This window comes from Plectropomus leopardus, chromosome 9, assembly GCF_026936395.1.
Source record: "Plectropomus leopardus strain MGB_pleo_1.0 chromosome 9, ASM2693639v1, whole genome shotgun sequence".
Classification (NCBI taxonomy): Eukaryota; Metazoa; Chordata; class Actinopteri; order Perciformes; family Serranidae; genus Plectropomus; species Plectropomus leopardus.
The window spans coordinates 19,620,065-19,640,495 of NC_142184.1; the positions used below are offsets into that span (position 1 = coordinate 19,620,065).

At 42.3% G+C, this 20,431-nt stretch overlaps 2 protein-coding genes across 2 annotated transcripts in view; one reads left to right on the top strand and one right to left on the bottom strand.

Moving 5' to 3' along the window:
• LOC121946721 (low-density lipoprotein receptor-related protein 1) overlaps positions 1 to 20,431 on the top strand; it is a 108,797-nt gene that overhangs the window by 69,431 nt on the left and 18,935 nt on the right. The window contains exons 28-59 of the mRNA XM_042491442.2: positions 1,015 to 1,146; positions 2,140 to 2,367; positions 2,482 to 2,656; positions 3,729 to 3,823; positions 3,950 to 4,099; positions 4,272 to 4,412; positions 4,630 to 4,758; positions 4,850 to 4,981; positions 5,101 to 5,235; positions 5,331 to 5,460; positions 5,609 to 5,735; positions 6,194 to 6,345; positions 6,519 to 6,643; positions 6,933 to 7,307; positions 12,993 to 13,182; positions 13,371 to 13,575; positions 13,671 to 13,863; positions 14,498 to 14,623; positions 14,726 to 14,854; positions 15,243 to 15,362; positions 15,584 to 15,697; positions 16,432 to 16,581; positions 16,670 to 16,792; positions 16,927 to 17,043; positions 17,175 to 17,303; positions 17,430 to 17,555; positions 17,716 to 17,856; positions 18,015 to 18,202; positions 19,448 to 19,631; positions 19,727 to 19,812; positions 19,918 to 20,037; positions 20,167 to 20,354. Coding sequence (XP_042347376.2) covers positions 1,015 to 1,146; positions 2,140 to 2,367; positions 2,482 to 2,656; positions 3,729 to 3,823; positions 3,950 to 4,099; positions 4,272 to 4,412; positions 4,630 to 4,758; positions 4,850 to 4,981; positions 5,101 to 5,235; positions 5,331 to 5,460; positions 5,609 to 5,735; positions 6,194 to 6,345; positions 6,519 to 6,643; positions 6,933 to 7,307; positions 12,993 to 13,182; positions 13,371 to 13,575; positions 13,671 to 13,863; positions 14,498 to 14,623; positions 14,726 to 14,854; positions 15,243 to 15,362; positions 15,584 to 15,697; positions 16,432 to 16,581; positions 16,670 to 16,792; positions 16,927 to 17,043; positions 17,175 to 17,303; positions 17,430 to 17,555; positions 17,716 to 17,856; positions 18,015 to 18,202; positions 19,448 to 19,631; positions 19,727 to 19,812; positions 19,918 to 20,037; positions 20,167 to 20,354 — 4,855 coding nt within the window. The remainder of the gene's footprint in view (positions 1 to 1,014; positions 1,147 to 2,139; positions 2,368 to 2,481; positions 2,657 to 3,728; positions 3,824 to 3,949; positions 4,100 to 4,271; positions 4,413 to 4,629; positions 4,759 to 4,849; positions 4,982 to 5,100; positions 5,236 to 5,330; positions 5,461 to 5,608; positions 5,736 to 6,193; positions 6,346 to 6,518; positions 6,644 to 6,932; positions 7,308 to 12,992; positions 13,183 to 13,370; positions 13,576 to 13,670; positions 13,864 to 14,497; positions 14,624 to 14,725; positions 14,855 to 15,242; positions 15,363 to 15,583; positions 15,698 to 16,431; positions 16,582 to 16,669; positions 16,793 to 16,926; positions 17,044 to 17,174; positions 17,304 to 17,429; positions 17,556 to 17,715; positions 17,857 to 18,014; positions 18,203 to 19,447; positions 19,632 to 19,726; positions 19,813 to 19,917; positions 20,038 to 20,166; positions 20,355 to 20,431) is intronic.
• On the bottom strand, positions 7,319 to 12,954 carry LOC121946722 (galanin receptor type 1). Its single transcript, XM_088082161.1, has one exon. It carries the CDS (start codon positions 9,263 to 9,265, stop codon positions 8,234 to 8,236), a length of 1,032 nt encoding a protein of 343 aa, XP_087938287.1. The 5' UTR covers positions 9,266 to 12,954; the 3' UTR covers positions 7,319 to 8,233.

The window sequence follows — 20,431 nt, forward strand, 5'->3', positions numbered from 1 at the left end:
GCCAATGGCCATGAGATCCCATGGGTTTGTGAGCAGCAGAGAGGCACTGGGACCTGTAATTGGAGGCAGGAAAAGGGAGATCTCACAGAATCGTTGATTGACAGCTGCAACCAATGCCCATGACAGTGATAAGGCAACAAGCTGAGTTGACAGGACTGGCAGACAAAGTCTTTTTCTGCACTCTCACTTTCCTTGAGGGTCAGTTGATGGAGAGGTCCATTACACTTTTGACTCTGGAAATAGCTTCTCACATTAAACTATTGGCTCTGCGAGAGTGTAAAGGCTTCTTTTATGGTTTTGTGGAGATGCTTTTAGAAAATATGTGCACCACAATCTGCATAAGACAGTGTGAACCTTTAAAGGACAGTTCATGCCAAAATAAAAAATCTGTATTTTATCCTCTTATCTGCAGTGCTATTTATCAATTGTTTTGGTGTGAGTTGCCATGTGGAACTATTTTATACCTTACCTCAACACTTGCTGTATCACTGCGCATAAGAAGTGTCATCTACTCATTGACAAGAGGCTTGATCTTGTGACAGCATGAGATATAAATATTAATGGTGTCCTCCTCAGCTGAACTACCATAGTGGTGCTATGTGAGTGAGCAGCAGGTGCATGCTTTCTTCTACATATATGGTTGATGGGTGTATTTCGAAAGAAAGAAAAATAGTTCCTACATCAAACTGCTCAAAACAAGTAACCAGGTCATTATTTCTGAAAGGAGACATTGCTGTTTAGTTCTTCAAAGGTGCTTTTGGGCGTTTTAAGCACCCAAAAGCCAAGTGCCATTTAGTTCCATTATATTTGAGAACGGCAGACATCTCTACAGCCAACATCTCCAACACTCTGCAACTCACACCAAAACATTCTAGTTTGATAGTGCAATAGGTAAGAGGAAAAATATGCATTTTTGATTTTGGGGTGAACTGTCCTTTTAAAGGAAATACATCTCCACCGTCTTCTTGTCTGTCTTTCTCTCTTTCACCACATTTCCTCTGATTTTTCTTTTAGCTCCTAACCCGTGTGCCACCAGTGATGGTAAAGGCCCCTGCTCCCACCTCTGTCTTATCAACTTCAACCAGACCTTCTCCTGCGCCTGCCCTCACCTCATGAAGCTGCAGCCTGACAAACGCACCTGCAAAGGTAAGGCAGCATATTGTTTCAAACACCTACAGACTTTTACTCTTACCTTGAATGAAATAAACACTCACACCAAATGTGTGCATGCAACACTGTCATATATATTCCATGTAATCAAAGAGCAAGAAACAGGCTCATTGTTTGCAGGAATCTTTTCTCATGACTGTCATGACCGCTACGGTGTGCTCAGGTCCCAAACGTGAAATCAACGCCATTAGCCGTCATCTGTTATGACAGAAGATCTAATTACGTCTCCTCTATTTGTGCCACACGACCTTCTTCACTCCCATTTTCATTTAATTTCATATAAAAGACTTTGACAAGTGATGTGGCTCAGGTCTACATTTATTGCGATGTGATTTCATAAGTGGGTTTCATGATGGTTTTGAGGGGTAGCTGTGGGGAATCTGTGTGCATCTGCATCTGTGTGCATTTTAAACACTCTACAGAACAATCCCCATCTCAGCAGTTTAGATTTAAGGATAATTGGATTAGAGGACGTCTGATGCATTCCCCATCACCACCAGAATTTTCTTTAAATTCGGACACATTCACCACTGAGTTAAAGCTGCATGGATTCTTGACTGAGAGGGAGCCATTTGTTATCTCCTCCTCCCATCTCTCAGGAGGTAATCAAGCCTCAACAAGCCGAGCAACATGTTACTGACTGGTCAATTTGCCCCTCTTGAGCTCCTGTCTCCTGGGATCTAGCTGGTTCCACACTTCAGTTGAGCGGCTCGTACACTGAAAAGAAGCTAAACGTTCATCACAGTGTACATATAATAATGTTGTTGGGAAAATTCGAGCATGAGAACAGGTGTTTCCTTTACAGAGAAGTCTTAAACATTGTTATAGAGTAAAAACTGTCCAGAGATCTCTAACTTATTCGATATACATTTCTTCTTTCCTTCCCTCCTCCCATCATTTGTAGATAACATAGAAATTATTTATAAAAATGGAAAAGAAATCATTAAAATCCTGTTTTTATCCCCTCAGAGTCCCGCAAGTTCCTCCTATATGCCCGTCAGATCGAGATCCGTGGTGTAGACATTGACAACCCCTACTACAATTACATCATCTCCTTCACCGTGCCTGACATAGACAATGTGACAGTGGTGGACTATGACGCCGTGGAGCATCGCATCTACTGGTCAGATGTCCGAACGCAAACAATCAAGAGAGCTTTCATTAACGGCACGGGGGTGGAGACTGTAGTGTCTGCTGGTGAGAATGATTACAGGAATATCTGTCATTCAGGTTTTATAATGCTTTGTTTGTATACCAGTTTACAGATAAAATGTTCTTAACCTTTTCTACTGTGGCTCTCACATTTACCAGACCTTCCTAACGCTCATGGGCTGGCAGTAGACTGGGTGTCCAGAAACCTCTTCTGGACCAGCTATGATGCCAATAAGAAGCAGATCAATGTGGCCAGACTGGATGGATCTTTTAAGAATGCTGTCATCCAGGGCTTAGACAAGCCCCACTGTCTGGTGGTGCACCCTCTACTGGGGTGAGTGTTTTCTCCAGTTAGTACAGTTAGAGATGTGAATTCTCTATTTGATGCTCTTTTTCTGTTTTCCATTTCACTTAAGATTCCCTCCACTCCACTTAAAAAATGTGTTTTTTTTACATCCCCTAAAATGTCTGACCTTGACTGTACTGACTTGTATCTGTGCAAAGTTAAGAGTGTTTTCACATTCCTCTGCTGACAGAGGCAATGTCTGTACACTTCCCTAAAAGCTGAGATGTAAACTTATTCTGGGCAAGATAGGTTAGGTCAGCACAAATTCAAAAGCAATTGCTGTCGGATATGGGAAACACAAAACGATTGGGTTACAGAGTTCAACACAACACTGGCAGAGAAATCTAAAACCTCCAGCACAGAGCGAACTTGTCAGAAAGGAGAGCGAGTATGCATTAGCATAGTGAAAGTTTTGACAGTAAACATGGTAGAGTGTGTAGTTTTTGGATGTAAACCGCACCACTGTGAACACATTGTAACATTGTGGTAGATAGAATTGTATATCTTGACAACTACTAGCCACCGCCAGTTAGAGAATATGTCTGCAAGTCACTGATTGTATTGCACAACTGACTCCTAATCTGTATCTGGGTCTGGCTGGGGCTCAAACATGTATGGCTGAATCTTTTCGATGTTTCCTCTAATGCTAACACTAACCGTCTTGGCGCACAGCGCTCTTTCACCAGTCAGCATAGTGCCAGTAATGTTGTGCCAGTGTTGGAGAAAGTTGAAAGCAGAAGCAAGATCCAGAATGAGGGAGAATGAGTAGATCTGCCTCCAGACGCGCTTTACATTTTTAAAAAAACCTTTCATGAGGGAAAAACAAAACTTTTAATGTGTTTGGAGGAGAACATCAATAAATTCTAGAGTTTTTGCTACATGGTTAAAACAATACATTGAAGGTTTTTAGGTGCAGCTGTTGTTCACTGGCTTCTGTTTCCTTGGCCTACTAGTTTTCCTGAAGCTCCTGTCAAGTCTCCTACCGTAATGCTTCTTTGGTAGAGCAGTGGTCTTCTCTAGAAAAGTAATTTCAGCCCCTAACATTCATATCTCTCCTCAGGAAGCTGTACTGGACTGATGGTGACAACATAAGCATGGCTAACATGGATGGTAGCAACAGCACTACACTTTTCACTGATCAAAAAGGACCAGTAGGTGAGCAGATGTACAATTTACTGCTAGAAATACTTGTCTGCATAATATTACTGGATCTCTATTAAACTCAATGGGGTAAAAGAAAAATAAATGAAATATATATATTTATATATTCTTTCCACTCAGGCCTCTCGATTGACTATGAGAAAGAGCAGCTGTACTGGATCAGCTCAGGAAACAGCACCATTAGCCGCTGTCAGCTGGACGGAACTAAACTGGAGATCCTGGAAGGTGTTAAAGGCAAACTAACCAAAGCTACTGCGCTGGCTATTATGGGTAAGATGATACTTCAAATGTGTCCTCTTTGTTTTCAAAATGTTGTGATCTGAATGTCAATAGTTATATTAAAGCAATTACACCGCTTATATTCTAAGGAGATCAATATCTCAAAGTCACTGGTCAATGTTAAAGGGATAGCATACAAATTTATAAATTTCTGTTATTGTAGGAGACAAGCTGTGGTGGGCAGATCAGGGAACTGACCAGATAGGAACCTGTGACAAGAAGGACGGAGGAAACTGGAAGGTTTTGCGAAACAACACCTCCCCTATGATGCACATGAGGATCTATGATGAGGATGTGCAGAAAGGTAAGAAATATCACTTGAAGAAAAACATTGCTGCTTGTAAGTAAACCCACACAATTTGGAAGAGTTAGAAAGCCAACTTAGATTAAATTCACGTGAGCCTCATGTTTTGAAGCGGATGCAAAATTCAGCAAATTGATGGTCGATTCAGCGTAAAACTAGAAAAGAAAAATATTTTTCTTTCTTTTTGGGCCTCACTGACCCTTTCCTTTTCCTTCAGCGGGAATAAACCTGTGTAGTAACAACAATGGAGACTGCTCCCAACTCTGTCTGCCCACCTCACCATCAACCAGGGCCTGCATGTGCACTGCTGGGTACAGCCTCAAGACAGGCAAGCAGTCCTGCGAAGGTAAGACACTGCGTCACAGCTACAGTCACACATACAGTAGGAATGCAATGTGTCCCAAAAAACAAAAACGTCTTGTCCTGTCTCTGAGCAGGTATGGGCTCTTTTCTGCTCTACTCTGTTCATGAGGGAATCAGAGGAATTCCACTTGACCCGGCAGACAAATCTGACGCCTTGGTGCCAGTGTCTGGCACCTCTCTGGCTGTCGGCATTGACTTCCACGCTGGTGAGTGACACTGAAGCACATCGGTAACTAGATGGCTTTGCTTGAGTGACATTTTAGAGCTGTCATTATCTGATAAGTGAGTATTTGTAGGATGACACAAAAGACTTCCTTATTTTCAGAGAATGACACTATCTACTGGGTGGACATGGGCCTGAGCACCATCAGCAGGGCTAAGAGAGATCAGACATGGAGAGAAGATGTGGTCACCAATGGCATTGGCAGAGTGGAGGGCATCACTGTCGATTGGATAGCAGGTATAGCCATAACAGATTTGGAATCCTACTGTAATTCGCTTGTCCATATTACAGAAAGGACCACAGTGCTAATTTGCATCTCTTTTTGTTTCTAGGAAATATTTACTGGACTGACCAGGGCTTTGATGTGATTGAGGTAGCCAGGCTGAATGGCTCCTTCCGCTATGTAGTCATTTCCCAGGGCCTGGACAAGCCCAGAGCCATCACTGTCCACCCAGTTAAAGGGTAAGTCTCGCTGGCAATAGTTAAATTCTGCCTTTTGTAATACTGCTGTCTTTAGGTGCTTTCAACGTCGACCTAGCAGTGCTACTCTAATTCTAAACTCCCTCTAAAAAGTACTTTTAACTCATCTTGTTTGTCTCTCTGTGTGTAGGTATCTGTTCTGGACTGAGTGGGGTCAGTACCCTCGTATTGAACGCTCCCGCTTGGATGGCTCCCAGAGGTTGGTCCTGGTCAATGTGAGCATCAGTTGGCCCAATGGAATATCCATCGACTACGAGGTGTGGACCACAGCTAACATCACAGCACTTAAGATCTTTCCAAACCCATTTTTCATCATAAATAAGTGTGTTTTCTAGTCTCTAGTTTGAACAAATCACAGTGGCTTTTTTTCCAAAGACTTGACCATTGGTCAGCTTTTCTTTCATGCAATGAGAATTATCTATATTTTTTACTTATTAAATTATAGTAGTGGTTTAGTAAATGCCCTGTGATTTTTATCAATTTATTTGTAGTATGTATAATAGGTAATAAACTCTAAGCATGTTGTAGCCACAATTATAGTTCAAAATATTTTGTTTATTCTGGGTCATTTCTACCAGTCCCTCGTATAACTACATTTGCCATATATATGTAGCTGAATAATATTTTAAGGTACTGATCTTTGAGTTTTAGAGCTGCCAGTTCTTATTTTTGCCAATTATGGTCACTTAAAATGAACTCTGCTTCATCTCTGCAGGGAGGTATGCTCTATTGGTGTGATGCCAGGACAGACAAGATTGAGCGAATCAACCTGGAGACTGGAGAAAACAGGGAGCTGGTGCTGGCCAACAACAATATGGACATGTTTGCAGTGTCTGTTTTTGAGGAATTCATCTATTGGAGTGACAGGTCAGTTCGGAGCTTAATTCATTCCTTGAACCCAATATTGAACCATCTTTTTTCCATTGCTCTATTATTATCTAGCCATACTTGTTAATGCATGACAGCTTTTGAGTCATGTGGAAGATTTTGTATTTTATTGTGCGGTTAATTGACTCACAGTTTTGCTGTCTGTTGTTTAGGACTCATGCCAATGGCTCCATTAAGAGAGGCAGCAAAGACAATGCTACAGATGCTGTGCAGCTCCGGACTGGCATTGGAGTACAGCTGAAAGATATCAAGGTTTTCAACAGGGCCCGGCAGCAAGGTAGGAACACACAGAAAACACATACACTCTTAAAATGAACCAAAAACCTTAAAAATTAGCTTTTTTTGCTATTAAGTCGAGCAAAAATGTCCCCACAAGAACATTGGACCGCCTTGAGTTGGTCCTCACATGTACACAGAAAACCAGCCCATACACACACAATGATAAAAACCTTTACCACCCTACATAATCCACACCCGCCAGCAATCGATGAAATTGAAATTGTGTTTAACAAGGCTTATTATTTGTTTAAACAACACCCCTCATAAATGTGTCACACTCTCCCCAGGCACCAACATCTGCAAAGACAACAACGGCGGCTGTGAACAGCTGTGTCTTTTCCGTGGCAACGGGCAGCGCACCTGTGCCTGTGCTCATGGCATGCTGGCAGAGGACAACCGTGGTTGCCGCGACTATGACGGATACCTACTGTACTCGGAGCGTACCATTCTGAAGAGCATTCACCTGTCTGATGAGACAAACCTCAATGCGCCGATAAAGCCGTTTGAGGATCCTGACCACATGAAGAATGTCATCGCCCTCAGCTTTGACTATCATGGCGGTGGAGGGAAGGGAGCAAACCGCATCTTCTTCAGCGACATCCACTTTGGCAATATCCAGCAGATTAACGATGATGGAACGGACCGCAAGATTGTAGTGGACAGTAAGTATGGAGTCATCAGTAACACGTCATTCTTTTCAACACTTCAGATAACCCACAAAAGTCTGCATCACTTCACCCAAAGCTTTCCCTCCTCTGTCTGTCTACATATTCTTCAACTGTGTTGCCTTGTGGTACCATTTCTTTTATCCTTTCTATTAATAATTGAGTGTTGTCCCTCATCTGCTCGACACTGTAAACAGCCATCATCACGCATTTTGACAACACAAGCACCCAGGAGGATCCACTGTATGTACACACAGCTGCAGCTTCTCAACTAGAGGAGACTGACATCACTTAGGGCCGCCACTTGAAGAAGACACACTTGCACACACACACACACACACACACGGGCATGCGCGCACGCACACACGCACACACACACACACACACTGAAAACTGTGCTTTTTCCTTGTTTCAACACTGAAGTGTCTTTTAAATCCCAGTCCCTTTAAATGATTCAAGAGAAGGTTGCTGAACTCCATCCAGAAAAGCATCACATTTAAAAGCCCTGGACCCAAAGCTGTTCTTAACAAGCAACATTCAAAACATCAATTATTTTATAGGAAATACAGGAAAGCAAGTTGAATGCATGTGGTTAGCATGTTTATTGATGTTGTTTTGAACAGATTGTCAACATGATGGCTGTTTTTTTCCATAAAAGTTTTTCATCTAAGTTTATTGCAGTTGAAGGAGAATTTTATAGCTGAGGTTAGAGTGTTGTATTAGATCCAAATAAGACTTGGCCAACAATCAATCAATATTAACATATATAAACTTTTATGAGTTTATGAGTATATGACTTTTACTTAGAGTAGTGTTTATATAATCTTGCATACCTTTCCATATAGTGATTTATAAATATATAGAGTTAAGGTGAAGCATTAAGTGAGTAACGAGGTAGCAGTGTTTTTTCTCCAGCTAAAGAGTCAGTTTTGGCCTCTTTCTGAGGTTGTGTCCAGCTCAAAGGGCTGCACCATGTCCCTGCCCATTACATCAGGGCAACCTGTCAGACAGCCTTTGCACCATGCCCAGCGTTCTCTCCCCAGCTCTAGTAATTCTCGTCTAAACTTCTGAGACATGAACCCATACAGTACCGGGTTTACCACTGCTGCTGAGGATGCCAACAGTCTGGCCAGGATGGCAATGGTATTGTAGCCAGGGTAGCTTATAATGGTTCCTCCAATGTAGGAGAACATGAGAGCATAAGAGGGCAGCCAGAGGAGAGTGAAGACCAGGACCAGGAGAGCTGAAGTGTGAGTGACCTGGCTCTGGTAGCGCTCCAGCTGGGGAGCATTCCCCAGCAGCCGTGCATGTCGAAGAAAACAGTAGATCTTTGCATACATCAGTACAATGATGCCCAGTGGTAGAGCGAAGCCAAACATGAAGAGGGCGATGCTGTAGACGAGCTGGCTGAATTCAGACAGGAAAGCGAAGCAGTACACGGCGCTTGAGGCAGTAACTGTACGGAAGGCAAACTGCGGCGCTGCCAAGGCCGAGGCAGGGACCCAGAGCAGAGCTACTGTTAGCTTTATGCGTCGGTGCATTCTTGACCGGTATGCCCAGGTGGGGTGTACCACTGTGAGGTAACGTGTCACAGCCAAAGCTGCCAGAGTGAAGACTGAAGCAGCTGAGCAGGCCACGCCAAGGAAGCTGATAGCTTTGCAGAGGAAGCTGCCAAAAGGCCAGAAGCCCAGGGTGATGGCCGAGGTGTGGAAAGGCAGGCAGAGCAGCAGCAGCAGGTCAGCGGCACTCAGAGCCAGTAGCAGGGTGTCTGTACCATGTGGGGGTTGACTTTCTTTCTTCCTCCTGCCATTAAGAATGGTGATGACCAGGATTTGACCCACCAGGCCAGTCACTAGAATTAGCCCATCCATAATGGGCACCAAAACCTTAATCAGAGCCTCATCTGCCCTGTGCACTCGGCCGCTGCTGTTTACTTGCAGCCCCAAAGTCTCCATGCATTCACAATAAAAGTCTAATGAGTAATTAATCCAATTGCATGTTAGTGTTAAGCATCAGAGCAGCATGTTCAAGCAGTGTCTTAGTGATGCATCTGTTTTCTCCAGTTCATGTGTGAAATTGTATTAATCACAGGTAAGAGCACACTCCATTAAGAGAGCTTGTGCTCTCATAATGATAGCAATTAGCTAAGCAGTTCAAAAAACAGCTGACATTTATAATCTGTGCAGTCACGGGAAAAGAAAACAGAAAAAGTATATTCCAGTTTGTTTCTAGTTTGGATGTAGAGCTGTGAGTGTGACATGCAAAAATTCACAGTCCATTATTATGCAGTAGGAATTCATTTTCAAGTACCTAGAAAAAGTCAATTGGTGGAGTCCGCCACCTAGCCAGGCATGCTCCTCCTGCTCTGTGCCTGATTGAATCCCTCTAAAACAGTGTCTCTCCTGATGTTTTTAACAGCGATTACAACTACTTGAAGATGACTGAATATGGCACTCTCCTTGAGTAAAAAAAATAAAATAAAGAGATAGCCTGAAAAAAAGTGCTGTGTTGTGATGTTATCCAGTCAGGCTCAGAAAAAAAAAGAAAATGACCTTAAAAAGCAGTCCTTGCACACTAGCTTTTCCTTGGCTGCATCAGCATGTCCTCAATAATCCAAGAAAGAAGGAAAAGAAAAAACAGAGAGATGTTACTGCAGCAGTTACCCTATTGCTGTATTGATTTCTTGAAGCCAGGCAACAGTGGACAAATTCATCCCAGTGGTTGCTAACAGGCATTCCACTTTAACAGCAGTCGATGCTACTTGATGCTAAGTGGTCACCGCGGCAGGAGGCATCTTGTCCATTTGGAATCTCCCGAGAGACTTGTAGACATCACCAGCAGAAGAGTAACTGTACTATTCACATGACCTTTGATCACTGAAATTGAAAATATGTAATAAATTATCTTAAATTGAACAGTTACAAAATATAAGTAATTCTGAGGTATCACTTGGTGCACTATACTACTCCTGGCAATGTCAGAGAGACGCTGCTCTAAGTGGCAATTGTCTTCCCAACAGATTTGCACCACTGTTTGCACAGTAAGCAGGGGCTGAGCTGATCTAGGCAAGGGGAGGGGGGACTGTGCTGTTACTTATTACATAATACTTGCTTGAAACTACGCTATTTCTCCCTGATTAGTGTGCGGTCTCCCCTTAACTCAAGCAGTTAATTACCCAAGTACACCTTTTTGTCATTTCTGTTTTGTATAGCCTGATCATTTAGTATGGAAAAGACTTTGTGAGTGGCCTTTTAGTTGCATTTAGTTTGGTTAACAAGGTATTCAGCCTTAACATTGTCCTGCATTAAGTTTGATTATGGTACGCCGTCATTCATTTGAAACATCTATTAAAGGGCGATTATTGATTTTCAGCCGGGAGCAAACAGTTGTGTGGAGTGTTCAGGTTTTTATTGTTGTCTGTAAGTGGTCATAAATGTGGTTGCTAGTGTGACCAAGAACAGATGGATGCACACATTGGAGCCCGTAAGCTGCAGTACAGTGTCCTTTTCCATGATGGTGTGAGTCATGTAGGCTCCAAAGTTAAAAATATTACTGCTACTTAGGCTTGGGAGATATGACCGCATTATAGTATACCAGGTTATTTAGAAATCTCAAGGGTATGATTTTCAGTACTGTCAAAAATACTGACATTCCTGTTTCTATTGAAGTGATATGGAGAAGCTGTATTAAGGCGATGTATTGTGGTGCACAGCACGTGCCACCAGAGGTCAAACTTAAATGGTGTAACAAGGCAGCTGAGCTGATAAAGATGGCGACTGTGAGTGGTGGGGATAACGTTACAGGACTAGAAAAATGCTGTCCAGCAACTGCAGAGAGAGAAGGCAGGGAAAACAGTGGTGGAGCCAGCATATGTTCAAATCTAACTTGATGAATTTAAGGTTTATTTCGACCAAACCAGAGCTGTTGGTTTTAGGAAGAGTGTTATCATGAGCTAAGATGGCTTTGGTGAGTTTTTCGTTTCTGTTGAATTTTAAAAATGTGTCTTTTGCGTCAAATTAGAAAGGCAATTAAGCTGGTCTTTGTTAAGTGAAAGCAGTTGTTTGGCTGAGGTTAGCTGGTTGGAAAATCTTAACATATCACACAACCCTAGACAGTGTCATACATTCAGAAGCTGAGAATTTTCTTTTTACACAACTTCCATGATGTAAAAATGACAAAGATAACAAAACCCCCCAAATACAGCAAAAAGACATGTCATGGGGAATCACAGAGGTGCAGTTTCGCCTCACAGCAGTTGAGTTCCCTGTGTCAGTGTGGGTTTTCTCAAGATGGGGTGAAAAAAATCAATACAGCATGGTATTGTAATATTTTGCACAGCAGTATTGTATCAATACACAGAGGCAAGTATAATTTACAATTACATAAATGATTAATATTGCAAATACAAATTTAACTTTTTGTTGCCTACCAGAATAACAAAATCAATTGCTTCTTCAGTTCACTAGATACATATTGCTGCAATAAAAATGACTGAAGTTAGATGAAAACTTTATCTTATTGGATAAAAACAGATGTTGACAATGTCTTTCCTTAATTCGCAGTTGAAAAAAGGTCATACATTGCATTAGATCCCAATATATGTTATCAAAATACTCGGTATATTGCAAAACATTTAAAATGACAATAATATTGTATTCTGGCTTAAGTATCGTGATAATATCATATCATGGGGCCTCTGATGATTTCCAACCCCTATTTTTTTATTCTCCAGCTTCCTCCCACAGTCCAAGAACATGCAGGTTGGTTTAAATGGTGACTCTAAAATGCCCGTAGGTGTGAATGTGAGTGTAAATGGTTGTCTCTCTTTGTTTTGGTCCTGCAATAATCCAGAGTATACCTCGCCTCACCTGAGACCGTGAAGGCAATAAGCAGTTATAGAAAATGATTGAAATACGGCTATATAACGTATAGCCCAGTGAAATGTCAGGAGAGTATGAAGGTATGAAATATATATATACTGCCCCAGCCTGCTACTGCTGTATGTATTATAAGTGGGAGGTCACAGGACAAAAGGTTGATGGCTATCGAGAGCAGCTGTACTATCTTTGCCGTGCATGGCTGACTTCTTCACCCTGGCCTATGTCCCTAAAGTGCCTTAAGCTGTTCCAGTGGCAGTTTTCTTTCCAGAACAAGAAGTCATCATGAATGAAAGTATCCACAGGGAGCTGTATTTGTATGTGCAGGCAGCCGGCCATGAGATGATACAGACTCTTTAAACTCTCTCCAGGAACAGCAGGCGTGGCTCATACTCAGCTCTGTGTTGTACCATTTCCCATTTCTCTCTTTCTCTTTCACTTTTCTTTTTTAACCTTGTCTTTCTTCCTCACAGTGTTTCACCATTCATGAAGTGATGTGGGAAATTGGGGATAACCTTAAAACATTTATAGCTGCCTCTTTAATAAAGCCTCAACAGAGTTGGGGCAACTTGTGAAACTATACCAGTGATTAATGATTTGTTGAATTCTCGCTGATGATCCTCATTAAAGCTCTCTCTAACACCCTTGAGAGGTGATGTTTTTTTAAAGTGAAATCAAAAGAGTTCTCAAGCTTTTTTTGCTTTTTACATCTTTGGCTGGACAACAACAGAAGAGCTATTGCCTGAAAAAGTGATGGGTCCAAAATATTCACAGAGGGCTGACTTCTTCTTCCTGTGCTCCACAGATGTAGGGTCAGTTGAGGGCCTGGCATATCACCGTGGTTGGGATACGCTCTACTGGACCAGTTACACAACCTCTACCATCACTCGCCACACTGTGGACCAGAGCCGCTCTGTGGCCTATAACCGCAACACTGTGGTCACGATGTCTGGAGAAGACCACCCCAGAGCCTTTGTGTTGGACGAGTGTCAGGAGTGAGTCATTAATAATGAAACATGGTGTTCTGCACTGTATCAGGGCCCAGTTCCAATACTGTTTTTCTTTTATGTCTTTTGAACAGTAGATTTATTTTAGTTGGGTTAACCATAACGTTTATACCAAGACATTTTGGGAGCTCCCGCTGCACATCATTGTGTTTATTCCGTGTTTGCCTCCACTACAGTTTGATGTTTTGGACCAACTGGAATGAGCAGTCTCCAAGCATCATGAGGGCCTCTCTGAATGGAGCCAATGTGCTTGTGATCATCGGCACTGACATTAAAACACCAAACGGCTTGGCCATAGATCACCGGGCTGAGAAACTCTACTTCTCTGATGCCACACTGGACAAGATTGAGCGCTGCGAATATGATGGAAGCAGCCGTTACGTAAGACAGCCCTTTAATTCTTCCTCTGGCTTCACCGAGGCATTGACTTCCACTTCAGTGTTCTGTGAAATGATGCCCAAATTTTTGTGCTTCAGGTCTTGTTGAAGAACGAGCCTGTTCATCCGTTCGGCCTGGCTGTGTATGGAGACTACATCTTCTGGACCGACTGGGTGAGGAGGGCCGTTCTTAGAGCTGACAAATACACAGGAGGAGACATGAAAGTACTCCGTGCTGACATCCCTCAGCAGCCAATGGGCATCATTGCTGTGGCAAATGACACCAACAGCTGTAAGTATTGTTCACTGAAGTCACTGTAAAGTTCGTGTAGGTTGCTGCTCTTTGTCACTGGCAATATAAACTCTTGTTTTGCCATGGTTGAAAAGGGTTGTTTGTTCTGTTTTCCTCATCAGTTTGTCAGTCAGCCACCACTTCAGACTAAAATACCTAATCAAGTACTGGATAGACTGCCGCTAATTTTGCACAGATATCGGTCAAACTTTCAGGATGAACTGTTATCACTTTGGTGATCTCCTAATTTTTCTTCAGGTAAACTTTAATTTGTCCAATACCTTTGTTTATAATAAAATACCTCCAAAACAAATGACATTCTCATCAGCCTCAGCTGTTCATTGTCTTTAAAAACAGAAAGGACTTATAACCAAAACAGTGGTATAAAAGACCCAGGTCCAGGCACTCAAGATGGTTTGAAAAGCATTGAAGGTCTTTGATTCATAGGGTTAGAAACATTAAAAAATAAAAATACCAACCAGTATTGGCTTGCGCCATCTTCAGGGTGTCACACCTAGCAAATATTAGCATGCTAATTAGCCACACTAAGATAGTGAACATGGCAATATGGCTTCTACGCAGTGTAAAAAAAGTATTTAATATTACTAACCCTCCTGTATTATACTTTGCTCAGGTGAGTTTTCTCCTTGCCGAACAAATAATGGAGGTTGCCAAGACCTGTGTCTGCCTACATCCGATGGACGGGTCAACTGCAGTTGCCGTGGAGACAGACAACTCCTGGAAGACAACACATGCTCTTGTAAGAGAAAGTCTTCAAACATTTTTAGATAATGTTTTTACAAAGCGTCTTCTCAATTAAAAGGTTAAATGTTGCTGAAATCAAATGTTTTTACCTCTCCAGCACTTAATGTGTCATGTGGAAGTGTGGACGACTTTGAGTGTGGAAACGGCGACTGTATCAACTACAGCCTGACCTGTGATGGCATGGCCCACTGCAAGGACAAGTCTGATGAGAAGCAGTCCTATTGTGGTGAGTTCTTCATGGGCCCGTTAGTTCGTGAACAATGACCTATCAAAGGTCATCATTTTGTTTCATCATCTTCAGATACTTAGCTAATGGTTAAAGCAGTTTAGAATTAGTACAAAAATACAATAAATTATTATTAGATCATTAAGTGTGAGGGCTAATTTGTTACTGTAGAATATCCAAGGATAAAATTAAGACCAGGGAAAGAAATGTAAATTTTGAGCTAAGCTTGGGGGGTGTTAAGGGAAATTAAGTATGTTTGATACAGATTTGTAACACAGCTTATCAGTTTCATTTATGAAATAGTGATTTGTTTGCTTTGACTGGAAAATATGCAAAAAAATGACTTTGCACTTCAGCCAACTGCTAACCAACTGCTGTTCCTTCTCAGCCAATCGAATTTGTAAGAAGGGTTACAGGCGCTGCATGAATGGCCGCTGTATCGGCCACCAGTTCTGGTGTGATGGTACAGATGACTGTGGTGACCACTCAGATGAACTGCCCTGCAACAGTAAGCAATTAATGTCCATTTTATAGCAGCAATTGATTAAAAAAAAAAAGCTTTAAGCTTCAAGCTTTTGATAGATGCACAAAGAGAAACTGTGTTCACCTTGAATGTGATTTTGTCACCGTTTGTACTGTTATGTCTACACATTACTGAATGTTGTTTTTGCTTACTTGATCAAGCTGCCTGTTATTCCTGATTTGTGAAACTTTATGTGCATCCTGCAGTGACTCTGTGCAAAGTGGGAGAGTTCCAGTGCAAAGATGGAAGCTGTATCTCTAACTTCAGTCGCTGTGACCAGGTGGTCAACTGTGAGGATGCTAGTGATGAAATGAACTGCCGTAAGTAATTTACCTCAGTGATGTTTAATAAAATTAAATGAGAGAAAATCTTTAACAAGAGAAAAGTCACATGGTGGAAACTGACTTGAAGAAATACTTCACCCCCAGAATGACCATTTGTACATCAGTTACTCACCCTGTGTTACACTGAATTTGTAAGGAAAACTGTCTTTCTCACATGCCTCTGGTAAACTGCAGTTAACAACAGCAAAACTATATCAAAACACACATTTACAAACTCACATTTACAAGCATCATAATCCAGGTCTCATTTTTTCTGTCATTTTTTCCAGTACCTCCCAAACACATGCACTTTGTGCTGAAAATAACACTTTTTTGTCAGTGGAGTTAAATAAATCAAATTAAATTAAAATAGTAAGGTTTTAGCAAAAACTGATGTATTTTAGTTCCGAGCACATGACTTGATAAATGAGATTTGGATTATACTGCACAAGCTGTGAGTGTTTGTACACAGATGTTTTAATGTAGTTTTTCCATTGTTAAACACAGACCCATATGACATCATTTCATCAAGAATTTTTTCAGATTTTGGATTCTTTGTTCACCCGAGGTAGACAAGAAAAACAGTGAAGATTTATTTACTAATTTTCTTCACTAATTTAAGGTAACACAGGGTGAGTTACTAATAAAGAACTGGTCGTTTTGAGGGTGAAGTATTACTTCAGTGAATTTCTTTGAAGTTAGTTATTAAAAGCTTTTTCCATTATTCTCAGAGCCCACTGACTGCTCCCGTTTCTTCCGCCTGGGAGTGAAAGGAGTGTCCTTCCAGAGCTGTGAGAAAACTACTTTGTGTTATCTGCCCTCATGGGTGTGTGACGGCAACAACGACTGTGGAGACTTTTCTGATGAGAGAAACTGCCCAGGTTGGGCACTTTGTTTCCTCTCTAAAATGCTTTCAGCTTTAATTAAATTGTCAGAGATTCTACATTTCATTTCTCTCTCGTTTTTCAGATAAAAGGAAGCTTAAATGTCCAGTCAACTTCTTTGCTTGTCCCAGTGGTCGCTGCATTCCCATGAGCTGGACCTGTGATAAGGAGAACGACTGTGAGAACGGAGCTGATGAGACACACTGTGGTCAGTGTACCAAGTAGTCCTCTAGTACCCTTTTTTTTTTCTTTAGGCTTCCCACTACACATGGAAAAAACTTGTGGCTAGGGCAAATTAAATAATTTCCTCAAAATACTGAGCTTGTTTTCCCTCCTTTGCAGACAAATTTTGTACATCCACCCAGTTTGAATGTGGGAACCACCGCTGCATTTCCAGCCACTGGGTGTGTGACGGCTCTGACGACTGTGGCGATGGCTCTGATGAGGACCAGAAGTGCAGTAAGTGACATATAACTTACATGCACCAATGTAAAATCACTTTCTCCCACGCCCGGGGGAGGCATTTGACTGTATGCGTAAGATTTCCTGACATTATATTGTGATGTAACTTACCCATAATTACATCACAGAATCCAAGACCTGCAGCCCTGAGGCTTTCCAGTGTCCCGGCTCCCACATGTGCGTGCCTCAACGCTGGAAGTGTGATGGAGACAAAGACTGTCCTGATGGAGCTGATGAGAGTGTCAAGGCTGGCTGCAGTGAGTGGGACAGTTAATAACCCTGTGGAAAAATCTGTCCTCTCTATGTTGTGAGTGAAGAGAAAAACTCTCCTTCCAACACAGCTCCATCTCCATTAACCAGAATTTGTACTTTTTTACTTCCAGTGTACACCAACAACACTTGTGATGAGAATGAGTTCATGTGCCAGAACAGACAGTGTATCCCCAAACACTTTGTGTGCGATCATGACATCGACTGCTCCGATGGCTCGGATGAATCCCCAGAATGTGGTGAGTGTGATCCTGGAAGAGAAATGCAGGAAGACTGAGCGGAAAGTTAGAAAATTCTGACCACAAAATAGCTTGTGAGAGAATGTGATTTGTGATAATTTTTCTTGTACCAACAACTGGGGTTAAAGTTAATGAGAAACATACTCTTGTTCTGGTATAGAGTACCCAACATGTGGTCCAGATGAGTTCCGCTGTGCAAACGGCCGCTGCCTTAACCAGAAGAAATGGGAGTGTGACGGAGAGTTTGACTGTCAGGACGGCTCCGATGAAGCTCCCAAGAACCCTCGCTGCACTGACTCAGGTCAGAATAAAAATCAGTTTTTTAAAATCACCTTTTACCTTTTACTTCTCTACCAACATTATAAAATATGAATCATATAAAGAAACTTCTTGTTCAGACAGATCATGTCCTGTTTCAGGGTGACACTAATGTAACATGGTGTTTGTAACTGATTTCAGAGAGGACGTGTAATGAGTCGGCCTTCATGTGCCGTAATGGGACGTGTTTGAATGAGACTCTGCTGTGTGACCGCAACGATGACTGTGGTGACGGCTCCGATGAACTCAACTGCTTCATCAATGAGTGTCTTAACAGTAAGCTGAGTGGCTGCTCGCAGCTCTGCGATGACCTCAAGATTGGCTTCAAGGTAAGCAGTCTAATTGGTTGTATAAGTGCTTTTTTCCCCCAATTTTTCAAGAGCAACTAAAGCAAATCAAATTACTTCTTGAACTCACTGACTTTAATTGGCAACCAAATGATGTACCTAATAGGCGCACAGTTACCTCACAGACAAAATGAGTTGCATGCTATTAATGGAGAGTTAGGGAGGACCTGAAGTAAAAAGGTTGGGAGCCACTCTCTTCAGGCATGCAGTTATGTAAGACAAAAACATGTTTTGGCTCTCTTTCTTGAAAGTAGGAGGCCGGTCTTCGAACAGCTTGAACTCTGTGTGAACTTTAATATCTGTGGTGTTGAGGCTGTGGTCAGAGCTTCATTTGGAAATGATAAGGAACAATTTATACACCAATAAGATGCTCTTTTATGCTGACGGGGTTGTTGGTATTCAGAGTTTGCATAACATTTTTTGCACATAACTTCATCATTACAGATTAACCCTTGTGTGCAGGGTTTTCCCCAGAGTGTTACGCCTCTGCACCAGCAACAGCCAACAGACCTGTCCATTGCATTCTTGTGAACATGATATCACAAGAAGGCCTTGAGGGAATTCCCTCAAATTTGGCATAAATGTCCACTTGGACTCAAAAGTAAACTGTTTAGAGTTTGGTGGTCAAAGGTCAGGTCTGTGTGTGTGTGTGTGTGTGTGTGTGTGTGTGTGTGTGTGTGTGTGTGTGTGTGTGTGTGTGTGTGTGTGTGTGTGTGTGTGTGTGTGTGTGTGTGTGTGTGTGTGTGTGTGTGTCACTTCCTTTCCCCATACACAGGCACAGTATACTGCAAATTCTCACATGTTGGTGAAGGAGTAGAATTTGGAGGTGTTAGCGTGTGTTGGATTTCTTTTAAAACACAGATGTGCTTATGAGACGCGACAGTTTAAGCTGATTTTGACTAGTAATGAATAAGTGTTTTTGCCATGCCTTGTGGTGAGATGATGTTCATGCCACTTACTTGACAAACGTGTTGGATGTCAGCTTATTTTTTGTCAGCAGCAACTGGATTTCATGACAGTTTTGAGATATTAGTACTACTCCACATCGGAATTGGGAAAAAATTTGGCTTTTGCTGAAAGGAAAAACACATGTATCAGGTTGACTGACAGATATTTTATGACAGGCAGTGGCAGGCTCTTGTAATTGGTCCACACTAAAAGTGAGAAGTGCCAGGACTCATATGCAGTGGGATTGTGACATCTCTCCTGTGCTCTTTGCCCCATCAGTGCAGGTGTCATCCTGGTTTCCAGCTTAAGCGGGATGGGAAGACGTGTGTGGATATAAATGAGTGCACAACCACCTACCCCTGTTCTCAGCACTGCATCAACACACATGGCAGCTTCCACTGTCTCTGCGTGGACGGATTTGAACTCAGCCCCAACGACCCAACCACCTGCAAGTCCACGTCGGGTGAGGCTCGCTTGTGTATTTTTTTGTATTTTGCTGGTTGTTTACAGCCAATTCAATTCTGAAGCAAATGTTTTCTGTCTGGTATTTGTGTGCAGAAGAGGAGCCCTACTTGATCTTTGCTAACCGGTACTACCTTAGAAAACTCAACCTGGACGGGTCCAACTACACTCTGATAAAACAGGTGAGACACACCAGTTCTCAGTTTAACCTACTAAAACAAACAAGGAGACGTTCTTGACGTCAGTGCTACATTCACCCGTTAATACTGTAACTTCCTCTGTTTCAGGGTCTGAATAATGCAGTGGCACTGGACTTCCACTATGCAGAGCAGATGATCTACTGGACAGATGTGACCACGCAGGGCAGCATGATCCGACGCATGCGTATGAACGGCAGCAACATGGAGGTCAGCGAGGAAACCTTTTTAGCCATCCAGCACATTAAACATAAATATTTACTCATTTTTATGAAAGTGTGTGAGTGTCTGACAGGAAACTTCATCATTGTCTAACCTTGTGACTGACTGACCTGGCAGGTTTTGCACCGGACCTCTCTGAGTAACCCGGATGGCTTGGCAGTGGATTGGGTTGGCGGGAATTTGTACTGGTGTGACAAAGGCCGGGACACCATCGAGGTGTCGAAACTCAACGGGGCCTACCGGACCGTACTGGTCAACAATGGCCTGAGGGAACCTCGTGCTGTGGCTGTGGATGTTCGCTATGGGTAAGAGCCTCTATTAGGTTTCTCAGGTTCTCATCTGGTTGTGGTAACTGCTGAGCTCTGAAATTTAAGATAAATTT